General features: G+C 32.8%; 1 protein-coding gene across 5 annotated transcripts in view; it reads right to left on the bottom strand.

Annotated features, from left to right (window-relative positions):
* Positions 1 to 22,862, bottom strand: part of PCDH11X (protocadherin 11 X-linked) — a 671,252-nt gene that overhangs the window by 623,627 nt on the left and 24,763 nt on the right. For all 5 annotated transcript variants that reach the window (XM_063084040.1, XM_063084041.1, XM_063084043.1 and 2 more), the window contains exon 2: positions 18,429 to 20,924. In XM_063084040.1, coding sequence (XP_062940110.1) covers positions 18,429 to 20,924 — 2,496 coding nt within the window. The remainder of the gene's footprint in view (positions 1 to 18,428; positions 20,925 to 22,862) is intronic.

The following is a 22,862-nucleotide window of genomic DNA, read 5'->3' as shown; positions in this document are numbered from 1 at the left end:
ATGTTTTATTTCGGAACACCTATTTTAATTAGAGCTATTCCTTGAAAGATAGCCATCTATGTACGTGCAATAAAGTGCTTTTTATTTCAAAGATAATAGAGTAAAATGGCTAATATTAAACCACATATTCAGATTCTTATCATTATATTATAAACTTCTCCTCCATTAAAGTAATATATTCATATTACAGAAAGTAGAGTCCTACCTATATCTATCTACATATGCCAAAACAAAAAGCATGTGAAAAGGTAATTATGTATTTAATGCTATGCACAACAACTTGAATCTTCTCATTTTTTAAACTACCTCTAAACAGAGGCATTTGGGGTCTTATGCCAGGGGCAGAATGGTGGACAGGAAAGAGCTTGGAACTGAGAGGCCAACCTTGGCAAAATTCCAGGTATTTCACTTACTAGTTGCCTGAACTTGAGCAAATCACTGAAACTTTGAAACTCAGTCTCATGGTTTAGTTTGGGACATGGGGATGACACTGGCCTACCAGGTAGTTTGGTGTATTAGTTGAGGTAACCAATAAAGAAGGCAGCTAGCACTTATTAATTGCCTATTACATGTCAACCACATTTTATAGGTTATCTCATTTAATCTTCACAACAACCCTATAAATTTGACATTATTTTTGCCATTTTTAAGGTTGAAGATCCTATGGATCAGAAACCTGAAATGGTTTTATGCAAGGTCCAATAGCTACAAAGATCACAAAGTCGGGGTTATAACCTTTGCCCTGATTCTGAAGCTCTTCCACTTTCTGCTGCCCCACTGTGCCAGACACAGAGTAGGCACACAAGAACAATTTTCTCTTTCTCTTCCCTCTTCTTATGAGAAGAGTCACTATAATTATCGTTTCTAAATAGCCCTTACTTGCCATTGAAAGCTGTCTCAGCTTCCTTAAAGTGCCATACGAAACCCATAGTTTTAAGGAATTTGGGTCCACCTGCTTATGAGGTAGTCTAAGAAATACTTAATATAAACTTAGTTCAGAAATTAAAAGGTGAACTTCAGAAATACAGGAGTCTTTCATAGACTCCACATAATCATAAGTCGGCCATTTTGAATACCTGCAGGAAATATTCTTAAGATATTTGTAATCAAGAATCCATCATCTTTAGTGTCTTGTGAGGGTGGAAACTTGATTGTAGAGTGGTTTTAAAGGCTTGTTTAGTTACATAGTATCAATAACAATTATCACTTACATAGAGATCTCATTTTTCAAAATGTGTTTTGAAAAATAATCTTTTTTACAGTTCTAACAACCCATCATCTCCATTTTACATATGAAGAGATTGAGAATGAGTGATTCTCCAAGGTCACACTAGATATATTAGACAGGAAGGCTAAACCTCAATCATGGTCTGGTTCCTAGAAGTTTTATTTTTGTTAGCTTCACTTTTTTCTTAATTTTAATACTGTCCAATGCTACTTCATACAGTTGTTATCCAGGACACAAAGTTAGCATATACTAAATAGGTTGTGTCTGTAGTAGTAAGAATCATGAAGTGAAAGTCAGGAGATTAACACTTACCAGCTAATTCTTTTTAAATCTAACTGTATGACCTTAGGCAAATCACTCACATTCTGAGTCTCATTCTCATCTGACATTTCATGATTCTAACACTTTCATCTTTGTCAATAGTTTTCACAATCATTAGAATGCAAAATGGTATTTCCACCATTTGTATTTAAAAATTCATCCACCTACAACTGAAAGAGCTTTAAAATTAACATTACTGCCCAGAGCAATACTCAATATTTCTATTCAGCCTCCTGTAAAAACACACATGACAGGGTTCAAGAAATAACCATCCTACTGTGTGGATGAACTCTAATTAGGCAATTAATAAAATAGGGTCATCTAGACTCTTGATCTGAGCCAGCTGTGGTATAGGGGAAAGAGCACTTAAATTCTTTAAATTGGGCTTGGGCAAATTATTAGAGCTCTCTGAGACAGTTTATTTTATTAATCTACAAATTGGGTATGATACTAATAATATCTAGCTCATAATGTTAGAAGATTAGATGACTTCATCAGTACAAAAGAGAACTTATACCTATTGAGTGCTTTGTGCAGTGCTATGCACATTTTTATACATTATCTTATTTAATCCTAACAATTCTGTTACGTGGACATCTTGATATCACTGCAAAGATGAAGATCCCAAGGTTCAAAAAGGATCAAGACCATATAGCTAACATTTGCACATTCAGATTTGGAAAAACGATCTATCTGACTCTAAAGCCCAGTCATGTCCCACCACACCTTGCTGCCCAGTATACTGAGCTCTACGACGGGCACCTAGCAGGCACTCATGAAATTTTCCTTGAATTAATCCTTCCCTCCTTTCTTTCTTTTTACAAATCCTTATTTTCAGAATTTAATGTAGCACAGGCATCCGATGTATGTTCCCTAAGTGGTCTTAAGGAGTTAATGCAGCTTCCTAAATTAAGTGCTGAACTTTGCCTATTTGGAACCAAATGTATTGTGTAATATGGTATAATATATATCATATAATAAAAAAGTAATGTTTCAATTACTAAATATGAATTGTATAGTTAAATTAGGAAACACAATCTAGAAACAAAATGTCCTTCCAATTTCTTGTATATGATCAAATGTTAGTAATTCTAAATAACTAAAGTGAAAATGCATATTGTACTTGAATTAGTGACTTTACATACCTCTTGTAGATATCTGGTGATCCATATTTGACATATATTTATGGTTATTACCAATGTGTCTAATCAGGCTAATTAGAAATGTATACTTATATCGAATGTATTAAAATGCTCCTTTTTTATTATAAATTGGTGTAGAAATTATTTTACATTTAGATTTGGTGATACACATATATCCTCCTCTGTCCAACTCATCTTGTGGCTTATCAAACTGCAGGATATTAGAATCATATTGTATTTTGAATATTGTAAAGGCAGAATGGAAAGAGGAGGGGAGGCTCCCAACACACCATCTGCAGAAAGTTCAGTTAGATGCCTTTGAATAGCCAATATGTTCAAAATTTGTTTTAGGGTTCATATAATGGGAGTAGGAGTAGATGGAAGAAAAAAGACTTCCTTGTCTATGCTATTTGCATTTTTCCAACTGACCAATTCATAGGAAATTATGCCCCATGGCACATATCTGCTAATAATAGTAGCTTACAGAATGAACATGGTACTTGCCAACTTTATGAAAATCTTAAAAAAAAAAGAATCATTTACAAGATCACCTGCCTGCACTTAAATGGAAGCAAAAGAGTCTAAGAAGGGGCAAAAAGGGTTGAGGAAATCTACTTGAACTGGATGTTGATTCACAGAGCAGAGGAGAAATTTAATAACTAAGTGCTGAAAGTGAAGGGCCTGTGTATGGACTTCAAATCAGGAGATCTGGGAGCCATATCTCTGCCATAATTGTCATGTGGTATAATGGAAGGAGAATCTGAGTCAGTTAGATTTAGCCACTTATCCTCGCTCTGCCACTTGCTAACTGTGTAATCTATCTGGGATAAAGAACTAACATATATAAGGTGCCTAGCACACTAACTGACATAACACAGGTGTTCAATGAAGGTCAGTTCTCCTTCTGGGTCTTGATTCCATCATTTGTTAAACAGGAGAGGCAGACTAGGACACACTACATGATCTCTAAGGTTCCATTCCATTTCTAAAATAGAAGCAAATCACAGATGATACAATAAATCTCATACAAATTATAAAAAATACTACCAACCTAAAAATTAGATTGGTTATATGTATTATACATGTACATATTTTATAATATATGCATATATGAAGGTACTTCAAAAAAATTCATGATGATACTCATACTATCTTTTAATCCTATTTTCCATGAACTTTGTAAAGTACCCTGGTATGCATGTAGTACATATATTATGTATTATGTAAATATATATAATATATCATGTAATGTATATGTAGAGATTATATATTACACATATATTATATTTATATATTACAAATGTAATCCATACATATATGAAATATATATAATGAAACATATGTATAACATTAGCATTATATAAATCTGTATGAAAGTTGAACCTATAGGAGATTTTTCAGGACTGTAAGATTCTTTTGGGCTAGGGGAAACCTCAGGGGAATATACATGACTATTTTGTGTTTCTGCCAGAGAATAGAGAAAGCGTAAAACTTTTGAGAATGAATATGTGAACCTTTAGGAATGATCACCTGTACAAAGGCCAATACTAGGCCTTAGCAAGGAGAGGGAAACTAAGATACAGGTTGATGAAACTGAGAAAATGTTAGAGACAATCCGCTGTTTTAACCCTTTGGTTCCTACTACCTCTTCTTTCCTGCTAGGCTTTTAATCTTTTCAGCTCTAGCACCTTCTCCCTGTCTCAGCCTCTTTTTCACAAGACTCAGCCACCTTGTTGCTTCAGCCATGCAAACTACACTGCTCTCTCAATGTGAAAAATGTATTTTCAAGATAGCAAGTTACACGTGCAAATAAACTTTACTCTCCACACAGTGCGTATCAACAGTGTGATGACAACAGTGGTCACTGTTCAGGCAATGAGAGAGTTCAGGTGATTTGACTCAAGTACATCGGAGAGTGATATTACTAAGAAAGACTGATAAAAATGACTTATAAGGGAGGATGGTCAGGGACCTGTTTTCTAGAGTAAAAGGGATCACCTTATCCAGAAAGTATGTAGGTGCCCAAGCTTTTTCTCCTCTTGGATTAACAGATACAAGAGACAAGACACATGTCCCTATGTGAACATGGGGTCACAAAGGTTGTCTACCTACAGCATGTTTCTTTCATGTGTTAAGAGGACAAGACTATCTGTTAATATGCACAATACTTCCCAGGCCTCTATATGGTAGTCAGTCTGGGGTTCTAATTAATATATTCCACATGCCAGACTAACCTATAGAAGAAAGGGAATGTTGACAAGTCTATTTTCAGAGATTCCTCTTGGGATTTCATATCAGAAGGGAGGTGATATTTTTCTCCAAGAAACCAAAAATGCACTATGAAATTTTTAATGTAACACACAAGCCCAAAGACAGTTGAGGTGGAAATACAGTTAAGGCAGATTTGGCATGTAGTTATGGTACTTTTTGAGGTAGATTCATTTTAGATAGAATTGTTTCTAAGAAATAAATCAGAGTTAAAAAATACATTTTGGTTCTATCAGAATAGGAAGAATAAGAGGGGTGTGTTTTATGCATAATAATCCTGCCACTTCCCTGATGAAAGCACTTTGAAAAAAATATAAAACACCATACAAATGTAAGGACAAAGTTTGTTTACTAGATATATGGCAATGTGCTCTGTTTTTCATGTTATTGAGTACTTAACCTTGTCTTTATATCCAATCTTCCACTTTATTATCCCTTTATAATGGCCCTATATTCCCAAGGTATATGTATGAAGAATATAGCCACTGATTTTAGGAATGTTAATAACTGCTTTTGTTTATCTGAGATGGTTGTAAAATTCTCAGTAATTATAACTGAGCTAAAGAAACATTATTTTCCTACACATGATGGTGTTGATTCCCTTTACAAAAAGAGGTGAAATAAGTTATGATTTTTGTAAAACATCAGGTACCATGGAAATGTTTTATTTGAAAGTTGGTGTTCCAGAATCCTGATATAAGACTGTCTACAAAAGATACAAAAAAGAAACTAACCAAAACAAAACCCCAATCTCCCAGGATATTTCCTGCATATAATTAGACAGACTTTTTCTGTCATAATAAGGACAAAAGAAAAAAGGGCTAATTTAAGAACTAGGTGGTTTATTTTCATCTCTTCTATTTCTGGGAAGCAGGTGGCATATCTGCTTTCAATATGCATGCCAAGAAGTACATTTCTTAAAATTATATGTATATACTCTCAGTTTTGGATAAGGAATATGCGGTTTCTGAATTTTCAGGATAAATCTGCCATGTTATAACGTGGACATTATCTACGTTTGATATCCCATGTTTTTTTCCATCTGTTCCTGTTTTCACAAAATTCATCTTTGATTTTTAGGATAGGAGAGAATAGACAAAACAATTTCTATTTGGGGAGACCATTTCATCTCAGTACGTAAGTGATAGGATTTATGTATATACAAGCACATTCTGACTAGAGTTGTCAATATCTATTTGAGATGATTTACCATGGAAAATCTTCCTCTATCGAGGGCAAGAACACCTTTTTCTTGCCATATAGAATACAGGCAATATTTTTCATTGAAGAAGTCACACACTGAGATGTTTATTTTGCTAAAATGCCTAATAGCAGTATGTGGTTCTGTCACCATTTTGTATATTGACTATATCCAGATGAACAAATGTGTTAAGTTTTTCCTTTGATACTTTTTATTTTGAGTACAACTCATGGACAGGAAATGTAACCAGAGTCAAAATATCCAAAATAAATATTTAAAAATCTTTCTAAAATTAATGAAGTAAAGTAATGTAACAAATTTTCTGAGAATGGTTTCCAGAAACTAATATTTAAAGGTATATATGAACTAGTCATTTATTTTGAGGGGTTTTAATTTTACAAGAATTATGTAAGGTTGATGCTAAGAAATTGAAAAGATATGAAAGAAAAGGATACCATCCAGACTTCTTTTATTTTTTATAAAATCACAGGTAGTATTCCTTCATTTTCATCATATTCTCTCTGCTACTAAAATTATTTGCGTTCTTGTCTTATCTCCACAATTGTAATTCTACTTCACTGACTTCACAGCTTAGTTATGTTGTTGTCCCCACAGTAGTGTCTTAACCAAAGCAAGTGCTCAATGTAATTTTGGTAAATTGTTCAGATTTGTAGAGGCATCAAAGTGCATGGCATAGTCAGGGAACAGTGGGTAGTAGGCATTAGAAAAATATGGGGGTGCATGGAGTGCTAGGAGATAGGATGAACAAGTAAACCTGGATAAGATTGCAGAGTCCTTTGAAAAATACAGTAATTGAGGCTTTATTGTATATGCAATGGGGAATGAATCGGAAGCTTTTCTGTCATAGGCTTCACTTGATCAGATCTGCTTTGTAGAAAGAGTATTCTGGGTATAGGGCAGAAACCTGATTAGACAGATGAAAGTGGGAAGTAAGACAACCTGTTAGTAGTGGAACAGGCAACTTATGATGAAGACCTGAGAAAGGAAGTGGCAAAAGGACAAATGTCAGAGATATTTTAGAGGTAAGACTGATGGGATTTAGTTGCTACTTGGATGTGACTGAGGAAAGTGTTGCTGGCTTTAGGATGCTTCCTGAAATGGGTTAGGTACATGCCTGCTTGTACCTAATACATACTTGTGTAGTGATTTATTAGCCACACACACACACACACACACACACACACACACACACACACACACACACACACACTCCTAATTATGATAAAAGCTGAGGTTTTGTATTTTGTCAATTTTGTGTGCTTTTCTTTTTTTTCTTTTTCTTTTTTTTTAACTTCTTATACTCAAGGATTTTCTGCAATGAAAAAATGAATTTTTTTTTAGCATAGTTTCAGTTAAATGCCTTGAGTGGGGGGCTTTTTACACTAATAGAAACCAGGGGAGAACCTCAATTGTCCCACATCCATACACCCCTATAATCCATCCCTCACTATAACCGTCATTCTCCACATTGGACATTCCCCACATTACCTTACTCACAGTAGGAGTTTGAGAAATATTTAACTAATCTTGTTGGAACACATGCTAACCTCCATTATCTAGCATGTTTGATCAAATACAGTGGTCAATAAATGATACTATATTACCAATATTTAAAGAATTTGAGTACAATAAAATGCACAAAACTAAAACTTTAGTAAATATGATTTACTTTTATCTACTTCATTGCTTTAGGTTAATTGAATAAGATCAGATCCCTCATAATGTTTGTGGATAAGAATGCCAATGTATAAAGTTCTGGTTCATACAGCACAGATAATGAGTTATACCATGAAGAATGTAGGATGTTATCGTGCTAAAAGTATTTTAGGATCTTGGATGATGTTAATAGAATTAGTAGCCCCTGCTGACAACAAGCACTTCAAAAAATATCAGAAGATGTGTTATTGAAACACAGAAACAACTTTATTTATAGGTATTTCACTTAATACAGATTACACACACTTTATGCACTGAAATTACAACAGATACAACCAGCTGTATCTACACATATTCCAGTTGAAAGATGCTGTATAATATTCATTCTGACATATTCACACGAAAACCTGTTTATTCTTTTTAAAAATTACAGCTACAAAGTACAAAGCAAAAACAAAATTTTAAAAGCAACTGTTATGAATCTTCTTGTATTTTAAATCATCACAATTTTAATATTACAGTTTTTCTTCAATTGCCATTCTAGTACTAACTCCACTCAAAAACAGAAGAGATAATAAATCATAGACATTGTCCAGTCTGAAAACTGAACCTATCCTCATAAATATTCTTATGATTTATGTCAATACATAGTCCACACTGACCTGTTTACAAAAATGTATGTGTGTATATATATATATATACACAGTTAGGTGTGTATTACATGTATATGATTGTGGTAAATCCATATCATAGTATTTGATGAAAACATAAATGAAACCCATAAAATTGCAGACATATGAAACTGCAAATCTGACATTTACAGAGCACTAACAGCGAATTATCTCTTTTTTTCCCCCCACAGGTATTGAAATTAAGTAAGATGTTTAATGCAAAAATAAAGGGGATTGTTTTAATAAACTTTTATTTGTACATGTTTTAGTTATACCGACTAATTAGAAGCTGACTATTACTGAAGGCAAATTTATCTTTGTTTTTTGTGTGTTCAAGAGAAACAATCTAAATACTGGTACTTATTTAGGTAAGAATTTAAGCAATTTAATTTTTTTATATATAATTTAATATTAATGAATATGTGATCATTCACAAAACAGGAAAACTTTATCAAAAGAAGTACTGCAATTATATTAGAGCCAAATAATTTGATTAGAAAGAAAAAACACATAAACACATATTCAGAATGCCCTGAATATAATAGGAATTTTACTAAATGAAATATGATATAAGGATGATATAAGGAATACGGGAATGATTATAGTTTGGAAGTGAGGCGTAACAATTAAAAAAGAGACAAAAACATTGTACTCATAAATGTAGATGCATAACTTCTGAACAAGCTGTCTTTAGGTTGAAGTTCATATCTTTTTTCTGATAGCATCTGACAAACATAAATATGCACACATATGTGTAACTGTATGTGTGCTTATACATGCACTAACCCATTTTAATTCCAGTATATAGGAATTACTTAAACATCAAATTAAGATAAATTTTCCTGTAGATACACAATTAGGGATATCAATTTCTAGATATAAGTTTGGTATGTTTATCTTTCAATGCTCACACCAAAAAAGACTTAATTTCACATTCCTTATCATTTCTATAATTTGTGTACATTTAAAAATAAGTGTGTGTATACCTTTATGAACAACTAAAATCTGTATGTATAAAGTTGAATTGTAGCACCATATGAAATTTTGTTGTCAAATGTTGTCAATTACTCTAGATTCAGATAATGATAACTTTATATAGCATATCATTCTGCAGTATTAGAGTCTGTGTCTTTATGAAGTCAAATAATTTTGAAGGGTCCACAAAACATCCCTATATATAGTGAATATTGTATTTTGCCTCCAGATGTTTTGGTATCATATAGACACAGCCATGATACCTTTCTAGAAGAGAACTCAGCACCTTTTCTTGAATAACTGAATTTGTGTGAAAAAATGTAATTATTTAATCTGAACATAATGTATACAACTTCCTGCAAAACAAGGCACCCAATACACAGTTTTGAATGACATGTGATGAAATGAATAATAAAGAATGAAACATAGTCTCTCATTTAGGAGCTCATAAGCTAGTTTTCCAGAATCCATGCAATTCCATTTGTGTGTATGTGTTCCACCCTCGAATATGAGAGACTACGCCTGAATTTACATACCGAAAATGCTGATCAAATTTTTATTTTATTTTAATTATTTCAAGGTTATGACACTGAAGAACTATTTGAGCTCCATGTTTGACTTACAGGAAATAATTTTGTGTAAGTTAACAGTGTTTACAATCAATTATCCTTTGTTATTGTATATCATTGAAATGGTGATCTGCATTGATTTTGTAATTGAGGTTAGAACTGATATGTAATAAAACAAGTAAATATATTTTAAATTTTATTTTATGGATAATATTTTTCATCAGAGTTGCATATCTGTTTACTTTTAATTACCAATGAATAGATTAAAAGCTTTATTATTTAAACTCTTCTCTAGTTGAGAGTCTAATGAAAGCATTATTTTCTTATCTAATATCTTTGCTAAGTTTTAAGACAAAAAGAATGAAACTGCATTTCAAAGAGAATAACATTTTATAAAGTAAATCAGTGAATAATTAATAAAAATAAGGCTCTAGGATAAGGGAGAGAAGTGCAAATATTTCCAGAAAACCCATTGAAATATTTTATTTTCATTATTATGTCAATTTGACTAACTGAAAACTAATAAAATGTGATTTTTTTCACTTGACAAAAAAAGTTTTATTCCTACTTGGATAGTACCTATGTATGTGTGGATAATTAAACATAATTAACGACTTACAATGGAACAGTTAAAGCAATTTTAACTGAGAATATCTAGAAACAAAAAGAGAATACCTAGAATATTGAAAAGGAAAAATTGTTGGTTATGACAATTCTTGGAAATAACTAAATAACTTGGTTGTTTGTTCTAAGGGAACTTTTGCCAGAAATTTACATGGCATTCTTTTTAGCTAAAAAAGATACTTTTCATCAAGACTAAATATTTTCACTGAGGGGAGGTTAGTCACATGGTGGAGAAATGTAGCACACCTTTCTGTATTACTCTATCAATTAATCAAGCTATGCTATTACATGAATTTGTCCAATCATACATCTATAAAAATAAACAATATGCATAATAAATATGTCAATCTTCAATATGTGTAAAAACCTGCATGTGTAGTTTATAATATAAACTGAAGAGAATAATTCTGTAATTTTAAAATGCACAACTTCCATAAGTTATAGAGCTTTCAAACAGAATTACTAAGTAAGTTTTAAAGAACTTACTGATACAACCTGAAATAAAAACAAATAATTTAAATTTTTTTCACCTAAAATCTATCTACAATTTTCTACTTTTTTCTACAACAAATGTGTATTACACGTACAATAAAAATAAAAGCCTATGGCTACTCTAGAATTTTAAAAGTCTACTTCTAATTCTAAATACCACATTAAACCATGGATGTCATGTACGAACATCCATAATGTATGAAAAAAACAAAGTGCACAATAGTTCTTTTTAAAAATACTAATTATATACAACAATACAGCTTTGTACTATCACAGCACCTTTGAATATGCTAGAAACCTAAATTTAAATAATACTTAAACAAACAAAAACTAGGCTTCACAAAATCTAAGAAAACATGGCGGTTACACAAGAGCACCTATAGGAAGCATTTACAGAGTGTGGTTTAAGTTCATATGAAATTTCTTAAGGTCCACCTGTCCTGTAGCATTTCTGTTGAGATCGGGCTCCACATCACACCTAGCTAGACACACAATTACAACACGTGGGTAAACAGTGAAGAGTGCAGGTGACAAAAGAGTAAAATGAGGCAGTAGTATTTTGTGTTAAAATGAAAAGATTAGCAAATATTGTACAACATAGTGGTTGACTGATTGAATCTGTATTCAGTTTTTAAAAATTATTCTATAGTTTATGTATTTTCATCGATAATGTGGACAGGGTGGTCAACAGAAAAACAAGACATATATGTAAATGATTAATTAATTGATGGAATTAAAATTATTTTATAATTTTTAGATTTAAACATTGAAAATAAAAATAATGTCAGAAATGTAACTGCTTAAATATCTTATGTTCTAAAAATAAACATATTTAAATAAAAGGAGGGGACGTATTTCATTTCTTTTTCCATTTATGCACTGGATATTATATGGAGAATATTACAGGAGCTCATTTATACCAAAACAAGAGGTTGGAAGATATCTGACACCTTGTAAGTCAAACATGTAATAATAATGACAATTAAATTAAAGGTATATACCAAATCAACTGATAAGAAGGAACCAAGTAGGTAAATACATATTTTTGTCTCCTTTGGCTTTTGTGGAAAACTATTTTCAATGCCTTCCATATTGTTGTCAAATAGAAATATTTGACAACAAGCAAAGGATAGATTTGTAGTTAACAGTCAAAAGTAGAAGCCATTTTTATCGATGGCCCAATTTTAAATACTGTTAAATCTCAATCATCATTGGCTTACACGGGTAAATATTTTATCTCAAAGAGCAGGAAAGAAATCAACTTAGAAGTTCCTTTCTCACAGAAGCTGCATTATGAGAGATGGGTCACTTACAACTTTAAAAATAAAGTTTCTATTTTCGTCTTCTGCAAAGACAACACTCACAAAACCATTGAGGAATTTTTTCTAAGGGATTCTGGATAACTATTTCAAGACATTTTCATCTTCATACATACAAAGGAGTGATTAGGAGTCTTTCTCATCACAGTCACTGAGGTGTAAGAAAAATGTGGCATTTTCCCTTAGTTCACAGAGTGTGTAGAAAAGAAGAGACCAAGGTAGTCATGACAGAAGCATTTAAAATGCATTTATATGATAAGCACATACACAAATGGTCATGAAGCCATGGTAGTTTATTATGGGATATGTGAACAGATTCACTTTCTTGGGCCTCATTATCTTATTTACAATTAAATTGAGATTAAGGATTTTAGAAACCCCCATTCTTAGTGTATCTTGGTACCTGCAGGGCACTGACTTTAGGGGTATACTGAGTTGGCATAATTTTAACATTCTTTAGAACGATTTGAATTAAACTGAAATATTTCATTTATCGAGAAGAGATGGGAAGAAAGTTGTTCTATGTGAATAATTTATACGGAGGTAAATTGTAATTATAAGTATTTTTTACAACAGTTATTTATAATTATGTAATATAATATTGCAACTTAAATGACATTTCTCATTACCAGTAAAGTAGTTACACTCACAGTCATTATAATCAACTAAGTAATGTTTAAACAATTAGGTAGCACATATATTCGAGGAACCTGACATCACTGGAGGTACAAGGGATCCTGTATTGAATCAATGGAAACACTAAACTTTAACAGAAACTCATTTAAAATATTACCTACATATTAAATATCCAAGAATTACACTAATTTGAAATGCTTAATAGAGCATAAACCTTTTCTAAAATCCTTGATATTAAAGAACGCTTCAAATAATATAGTAATTTTAATGTACATACATAACAGATCAAATCCTATTCACACTTTCCAAGGTCAAATGATACACAATTAAGCATCTGAATGAAAATCCAGGAAGCATATCTTACGTTGTGATTATAAGGGTCCTTTATACTCCCATTTTGTCCCAAGAAATCATGATTTAAAAAAAAAAAATTCTATTAGTAGTATTAGTAAGTCACAAGCAGCTTAAAGAATACAGCATAAAATTGGAACATGTCATTCTCTCCTCAATAAAATATAATGTATAATGAGTTAATTGACATACTGTGAAAAGTGAGCTAATTTTAAAGAGCAAATTACTCAAAGCAATGTTATATATTCAGTAATTTAATGCCAGAGAAATAAAATAGTTCTATTTAAATATGGCTCTGGTACCTTATATTTTTCCTAGGTAATTTCAAAATTGAGATATAATCTTTCGACATAACCTATCTAAATCCTTGTTTTTACCCTTATATGACTGGAGTTTTGATTCATAATACAAGAAATACATTTCATTCAAAATATCAGGGAGTATAAAGAACTTTACATTCTCCTTTCAGTAGATAAGAACAGAAAAAACTTCTTTAAGTATTTATAGAAAAAGGAAACATCATTACAACAAAAACATTTTTTAATGATTAACGTAGTGGAACAACATGATTATAATCAACATCAAAACCCAGTATGATTATTTTTTATCATCTAATTTTTGAGCAGAGTGCTGATAATTATAATGATTTTCTCAGCAACACTACACTAGTGACTATTTTTTAAAAACTGAATTAAAGATTTTTGCTTTTGTTTTTATTTGTTTGCCTGTTTTTTGGTTTAAAAAAAAAAAAAAATCTTGCCCTGGATACGTTTCAGAGGGTAGCTTGGATAGTTCAGCTTCACTTCCAAACTCCCGGAGATGATGTTTAAATTCTTCAGCAATCAGACATGGCAAGTAATTCCATGTTTCATTACAGATATATTAACCATCAGTGTGCACATCAAGACAGCATTATGTTACATCACAGTTGCTGACATTCAGAGCAAGCAAACAGAGAAACAGCATGATAGAACTCTGTTATTCCACTGCACTGTTTCTTCCATAAATTTTAAATTTCAATTGCCAGATTACAACTAAAGAAAACACAAGGGAAGGTTCACTGGGACAACATTTTTAATGTGGTATTTTTTTTGCTTGCTTTTTAAATGGGGAATCCAGATTACAAAATTAATGATCTTAGCCAAATTTTAAATCATAAATCATTGACATTTTTTGGAAGGGAAATGGAATTATGTTGTTCCTAGAAAGTTATATCTCACTGCAGATTTCAATAGTTGATGTCCTGGAATCAGTCTAGGACAAGAAAAATAACATGTTATCAAAATTAGATGGTTGTGGTCTAGGAGTCTTATTTGCCAAGCATGCTACATGGCTAAAATTCACATTACCAAGGTATAGATGCACAGAATCAAAGTTACTGAATTTAATATTAGTGAATACCAATCCTATTCCAAGCTAACATAGACTACTGTTACCATTTTGAATCGATGTATCATATCTACAGCATGGTTCTATCCATGAATTATAACCATCCAAAACTTTCACCACTCCCTTTAACTCATTTCCCAAATTGAAAGACCGTATCAGTTCAAATCACAGAAATTTGTTAGAATTTTTTTGATGGGGAGAAAATGAAGTACCTCAAATACATGTCTAAGACAGTGATTACTATATAGAAGACCTTCAGAAATGTTTTGGGTTTTTTTTTTATTATTTTTTATTTTCCTCTCAATTTTTCAAAGGTATACCCTGCACAATATTTTAATGGGGGAGCTGTGTTAAGCAAGACTTGGTTTGGGCAGGATATCTCTTTTATATGAAAATTATCAAAACTGATTCTAAAATAGTTATTTATACTTATTGATTTTCTATAGTCATACCAACCAAATGCTATCTTCTAAAATAGTTATTTATACTTATTGATTTTCTATAGTCATACCAACCAAATGCTATCTGCTTGCTCTGAAAGGTGTTAATAAAAGGCAGTTTGTCAACTCATCCTCTTAAATTTCATGTTTTTTATTTCTACTACAATATATACAAAAATGCCTTCCATAATACATGTAGAAACATGCCAAAAGGAGCATCATATTCCCTAGGTATGGATGGCTCTCTTCAATAGATGTACTCCTATACAGTGAATATTCCATAGTTTTTCAGAACACCAGATTCAGAAAAAAAATCTATTGAAGATATTTGATTCCTTTTTTAAAACGTAAAATTTCTGATGAAGCTCCTTGTACCTTACTGCTACTAGAACCATTTTATTTCTCCACTTTCATATTTTTATTCAGATGAGTAATGAACTAGATGTAAATATCATCCTAAACTCTCCTTTTGAAAATGTATTTTTTACTTTGTTTAAAATAAATTGGAGTATTTCTGCCTTCTGCTAACAGTAGTATTTTATTCCACTGTCATAATTTCCTTAAGGAGCAATAAATTTTTATTGTTTTGGCTGACACGTTCCCCCATTTCTTATGATGTTTTTTTAAAAAGAAGGCACCTACTGTATTTGAATTTTTAAATACATAATTTCTTTTTCAGTGCTCACTTATCTTGTTAGCATTCTGCAGCACCAGGGAATGTAAGAGGCCTCTCCTGGCATTAATCACAAATTTAAGAGTATATAAAAACGGTAAAGAACATTGCAAATGAAGCACAAAGTGTAAAAATTTAAATTATTTTTAAGTCTGCCTAAGTTCACCAATTCATGTTCACAAGATATTTAGTAATGAATATGGAGCAACTGCAAACCAATGATATAAAGTATACAATTTATTTTTTCTAAAATGTAAAAGATCAAATGAGTCATCTGATAACTCATTGATTCTAAGATAGTCCTTTTAGTTAATAAAAACCTAATGATAACCAAAAATTCATTTTCCTCAGCATATACTTTTCATATTTTGCCTAATTCATGAAGCCACTGTCCTATGTTTAGCTATATAAGATAAAATGTTACCATGGGAAAGAGTTATTAATTTTATTGACTTTAAATATTACAAATTATCAAAACAAGTAAATTTTAAAAATCAAGATATTTGGAAAATACTTCACTTTTTTTTGCTTCATCCATGCCTTGCTTACTGTATGTTCATATTCTCAAGTAAAATTAGTCTAGCTGATAAATACCTCCATGCCTTCCAAAACAGTTGAAACCAGAATTTGTTCTATTAAGCTAATTTCATGAGCCAATCTTTTAAAAATGATCATCTACAAATGTAATCCACAAACCCTACCCTTTGTGTACTTTTTTAAAACAAGTCACTAGTTTAGTCCAGGAAAGAATGTTATTAGCATACACATCACACATAAAGTGTTATTCATACAGGATTCTTCTCTGTTGAGAAATGCTTCCAATAAGCAGAATAATACCAATAAAGAATTAGAAAATGAGAATGTCTTTTTGAATGTTTAAATATAAACAAAAACACATCCTGAAGAGATGTTAGGCATCTACTATGTCTGTCATCCACCAACATAAGGAAACATGGGACTCATCCAAACTGTAGAAATAACCACTGTCCCATAAACTCATTCAAAACATAAAAGAAACTCTGTACACAGAGTCTAGGATTCTATTTTACCTTTAGCAACAGCATTTAATTGCGGACCTATTGGAAAAAAAATGCACCCACTCCTGACTTAGTACCTTACCTTCACTGTGTGATTAAGAGAAAAAGGTTAATGTTATTGTATTATTTAACTGTGCATATCTTTGAAAGACCTCTATTGTTAAAACCATTCCCCAAATTATGGTAAATTATTTGCATTATTATCTTGAATCCTGTAGACTTCTTTAATATCCCTAACTTTTGGTAAGCAGGAATCTATTTTGACTTTCATATTGCTACCATTTTATTAAGCCTGAATAGGTTTTCAAAAGACTTCGTTCACTAAAACTAATTTAAGGCCTTTTTAAGAGTTATACAGACAAAAGAAAATAGTCAACATGTGGCATGACTTCAAGAGAAAAAAAGTAGATAAATCCCATCACTTGATTTTGTTAAGGAAACAACCATTCTTAAATTGTACAACTTACTACAAATTTCTAGATAAATTTGTATTCACTTCTCCATGGAATACAGATAAAAAGCATTATATAAACTATTGTTTTCATAAAGGTATTGGGTTTAAATAATTGTCCACAGATTTCTTGGGTCTTAATATGCCTGTATTTTCTTTCATGCCCATTAGAGAAAGCAAACATATCTCATTTTCTAAAAGTCATTATCTTTTATCTTTTAAGAATGTGTCCTGAAGGGTTCTGAATACCTTGCAAAAACATGCAAATATTTAAATGGATATCTAAAACAAAGACCTCATATATATTTCATTCTCTGGCTTGAAGATGAGAGTGAGTAATCCTTTAGTTTTCTAATCCCATTTTTGTTATGTTGTGTGAATATAGATTTGATGAACCAGAATAAGTTTGACTTCTTAATCTGAAAATGACACTCTTTTTCTGGTGGGAACCTGGAGGTATGGTGGGATGAGTGGGGAAAGATATCTTGGTACCATATAATTACTTTTGGCAATCACAGATTTTCCCAAGTGAAGATGGGATTCTCAACACCATTAGTATTAAGAGCTGCTTATCAGATGCTAAAAAGCTTCACTGTGATGTATCTAGCCCAAACTGTTCTGATCCTCATGTATACAATGGTACTGAGGACAGTGCTACAAACCTTTGTTTTGGAGTTTTTCTAGTATATTCTCTAGCAAGAAGTATCACACTGCCATCTATAGACAAAATTGCCCCTATTTAATCATTATTTTGCACCCAATTTTCCTACAATCAATAGTCATTTAGTTCTGATTTTCTACTAAACTTAAGTAAATCCATATATCTATGTGGATACTTCTGCAGAATATGATTGTTTTGATTCATCTTTGAAATCAATAGATTCTGTAAAGTTCTACATCAACTCAAAATAACTTAAAAATGAAATGGAATTAGAAAGTTTAGTTAGAAACTTGGATTACCTACCGGTCTGGTGTGTACAGACACAGGGGTCTTGAAGGTTGTCACTGGATAGCTGCACTCAGAAACGCTGTAGGGATCGGAACTGCTGGAGGAGCACTTGGAGATGGAATCACAGGCCACGAAGGTGTTATCGAGAGGCAGTTCCTGGATGATGTGGTGCTTTGAATTCAGGGGAGTTTCAGGCTGGATCTGGAAGGCAGGCTGTGGAGAGGCAGATTTGTAGTGCCGGGCCAAATCAGGGCTGTCGGGCTTGAAAGTAGTAGGTGTAGTGCCCCAGTTGTACTTGCCCATGGTTTGCTCTTCTAACTCAATGGGAAGGTCTAGTGTGACACTGTTTCCATCATTGTCAGCATCATCTGTCTTCGTTTCTTCAATAGTGACAAAGTTAAGCAGCAGGTTCTTAGGGGCATGCTTCTTCTTCTTCTTCTTCTTTTTCTTCATCATTATCATCTGCCTGTTTTCTGGGTTTGGAGTAACCCATTCAGAATTCTGCTTGTTCTTTTGAGCAGCCTTAAGATGTGGCGATTGGCGACATCTTACTACAGCAGTGATGAAAATAACTAGGATGACTGTTATGGTGCCAGCAACAATGGCAACCATAATCTTGACATAGTCACTGGTTGGCGAAGATGCATCAGCTGTCTCAATATTTTGGGTCACTGGTGCTTCTATGTTTTTGTGCACCAGTTCATGAATCAGTGTAGCATTGGTTACTGACTCATTCACGAACAGATTAACAATTACAGCATTGAAAAGAGAATCGGGTTGTCCTAAATCCTTAGCTTTGACTACCAGTCTGTGTAAACCAAGGTCTGCAACAACGCATTTCTCCTTCAGTGTGATGTTGCCTGTTGTTTGATCAATTATAAACAGACCTTTGGTGTTTCCTCCTACAATGCTGTAGCGAAGCTCTGCATTCATGCCAGTGTCATTGTCAACAGCAACTACCTTGAAGACCACTGTGCCTGGATTAGTGGATGGTAGAACCAATTCATAGGAGTAATTGGAAGGAGGGACAACAAAAATTGGTTTGTTGTCATTCACATCAACCACATTTATGGTTACTTTGGCAGTTGAAGAACGTGAGACCCTACCACCATCCTCAGCCTTTACATAGAAAGTGTAAGATTCTTGTTTTTCTCTATCAAATGAAATATTTGGTCGTATGACACCTGTCTGTGGATCAATGGTGAAGTCATCATTCACATCTAAAATGGAGAGAGTGACTGCAGAATTCTCTCCATAATCAGGATCAGTTACAGTGATTAGTCCTACTGTCCCATGTCTTGGAAGGTTTTCTGGAACATAGAAATTGTACTCATTGTGAGTGAAAATTGGGCTGTTGTCATTTTGATCAAGAACGGTCACAAAGACTGTGGCATTGGTCACTAAGGGTGGCATCCCATTATCTTTTGCCAGAACTGTGAAGTAATATTTTTCCTGTTTTTCTCTATCTAACTTCTTCACTGCAGTCAGAATGCCTGTTCGACGGTCTAGGTTGAATTCAGGTGGTGCATCAGCACCTAAAAGGTAACTGATCTCAGCATTACGCCCAGTGTCTGCATCCGTTGCACTTATTTTCGTCAACTGGGTTCCAGGAGAGTTATTCTCAGGAACAGAAAGACTTATGAAAGGCTGGGTGAAAACTGGAGCATTGTCATTTTCATCTTTCACTTTGATAAGGAGCATGGATGACTGATTCAAAGGAGGTTTTCCAGCATCTGCGGCCAGTAATTTAATGGCATATTCTCTTGTGGACTCAAAGTCAAGAAACGCAGCAGTCTCTAGGAGGAACTGATTACTGAACACTGGCCTTAATCTGAAAGGGACTTCATGATCTGTGAAGCACGTCACCCTGCCATTATGGTCAGCATCCTTATCTGTCACAGTTATGAGAGCAATTTTGGTGTTGAGTGGAGCATTTTCTGAAAGAACCACAGTGCCATTGATTGGATTGATGATGTATCTTATGTCAATTGATGGGACATTATCATTGATATCTGTAACATTTACCAGCACCATTGCTCTTGCTGGCATCAATCCACCATCACTTGCCAAAACCAGTAACTTGTGGTTTGGTGATTCTTCCCTATCCAGTGGTTCTTTGATTGTGATAAGTCCAGTGGTAGTATTGAGGTGAAATAGTCTCTTGGCAATGTTGGAGACTAGATTGCTGAAATAGAAATGAATCTTGGCATTTTCACCTATGTCTGCATCTGTGGCATGGAGCTGTGTCACTGAAGTACCTACAGGAGCATTTTCTGGTATACTGACTTCAATCTCTTTCTCCTTGAAGACTGGGTGGTTGTCATTTGTATCAGCAACACTTACTTGCAAAATAGCAGTACTGGATCTTTGAGGAAAGCCACCATCTTCAACCTTTACTTTCATCACATAGGTATCCTTCTCTTCCCTATCTAGCTCCTTTTGAACAATCAGTTGTGGCATCTTGTCTCCTTCTGGTGTTTCAATGACATCGAGCCCAAAAATGTTTTGACCCTGGAAAACATGAAATGAAATATAATTTAACTTACGTTAATATAAATTAACATATTAATACAAATTATGGCATATAATTTAACTTATGTAATGGAAAAGTTTTCCATTTCTTGACACCACATGACATAGTAGGATGGGCTCAGAAATAGGGGTCAGAAGACTTGTGTTCTAAGTCTCAGCTCTGCCTACAATTAATATTGTGACCACAGCAAGTTGCTTAAAATCTCTAGATATCTGTAAAATTAGAGTTGCACTAGAAGATGTTCTGGTGGGTTTCAAGCAGTAGCATTTTATGGTAATAAATGTAAGTAATTTATGTAAACTATTAAAGTTTTCCAAATAAAGAAGTGTATAGAATTTTAAAAAGAATTGTCACTAAATTTCACGTGATAAATAAAGCTATAAATGAATTACCCATGGTTACTCCAAATGAAATAAAATATTTTTAGTATAGATTTCTGTTTTTTAAGAAGCTGTTTCACCACCAAAAGTTATCAGTAAGTATAAAATATTCATCCAAGGCAACAGCATAAGTATCAAATCTAATAAATACACGTAAAACTTTTGGCAAATGGAGAAAATGCACAAATTCTAGTTAGAATATAAATTTGTATAAAATACACAGAATTTTCCATTTTTTCCTAGAGGAAGAGATGCTAAAAATGTAATTATCTTGGAGATTAACAATACAATGTTATTTTATTAACTTTTTTTTTTACATGAGCAATCAGAATGAACCAAAACTCACATGTCAAAAAATCAAATTGGAAAAGACAGCTTGCAACAGCACCTATTTTCTCTTCATGACCCTGAAGTCACAGTATAGGAACATTTGAAAAATAGTCCCCTCTTACTATAAGATGAGCCTTACAACAGATCGATAGTGATCTTGCCAGCTGACTAAGGAGTAGTGCTGACTTCCTCTCAGGGGGAGTCCTGTCCAGTGTTATTTGCAGCATTTTGAGGGAAATGAGTAAGAAAAAATATACTACAGGGTGTGAGGAAAAGATCAGAAATGGACCCTGAGATTCCTACTGCATGGGTGATTTATGAATATACACGTACACACAAATATATATGTATACACACACACACACACACACACACACGAGGGTAATTCAAAATGTTTGTGGAAAAATAGAACTAAAAGATAATACAAATCTTTCCATGAACTTTTTGAAGACCCCTCATACATAGACATCTAAATAATTTTTAGTTCTCCAATACATTTTTTAACATGAATGTTGCTGACATGTGGTGAGGATCAGTTACTGATCTCTCATATATGTGCTCTGTCATAAAAGAACAGGATAACATCTGAGGTTTCCATAGTTTTGTCATCCCAGTGTCTAAAACAAGATCCTAAAAGTTAGAGACCAAAAAATGATACCAGGTTTTCAGGGACTGCTAGAATAAACACATTCCACATCAAATTATCTTTTAAAAAATTTACTCAAGTGTTATAATTGCCTATATATAATCTTATGCAATATCCAAGTACATCTATCTTTTTCCTCTTATGAATTACTTGAAGATATTTTTGCGAACTTCTGAATTTTTTTTTTTTTTTTGCATTGCTATTCACTTGCATTTTTATTTGAATGCAGAGCCATAATATGCCTTGGTGGAAGAATTAGATATCTGTTATGAAATTTAAGGCATTTCACAAATATTAATTAAAATCATCAGTTTGCCTCAATGAGATTTTTAAAAATTTTCATATCAGCTATCCATTGTGTACTGGTTATCTTGTTTTTTAATTTATACAATTAAAATGAGCATTCTATTCAAATTTTATTTATATAAACCAATGAACAATCTTGCTTTTCTTTGAATATACAGCAAGGGAAACATTTTTCATGTTACATCTATTTATAGTGTGAAAATTAGCATAGTGAAACCTATTATTTTTTAAAATGCGTATTTTAATAAAAATAG

Source organism: Cynocephalus volans, chromosome X, assembly GCF_027409185.1.
Source record: "Cynocephalus volans isolate mCynVol1 chromosome X, mCynVol1.pri, whole genome shotgun sequence".
Lineage (NCBI taxonomy): Eukaryota > Metazoa > Chordata > Mammalia > Dermoptera > Cynocephalidae > Cynocephalus > Cynocephalus volans.
Note: the sequence above shows the minus strand (reverse complement) of the source record. Positions and strands in the feature narration are given on the sequence as shown.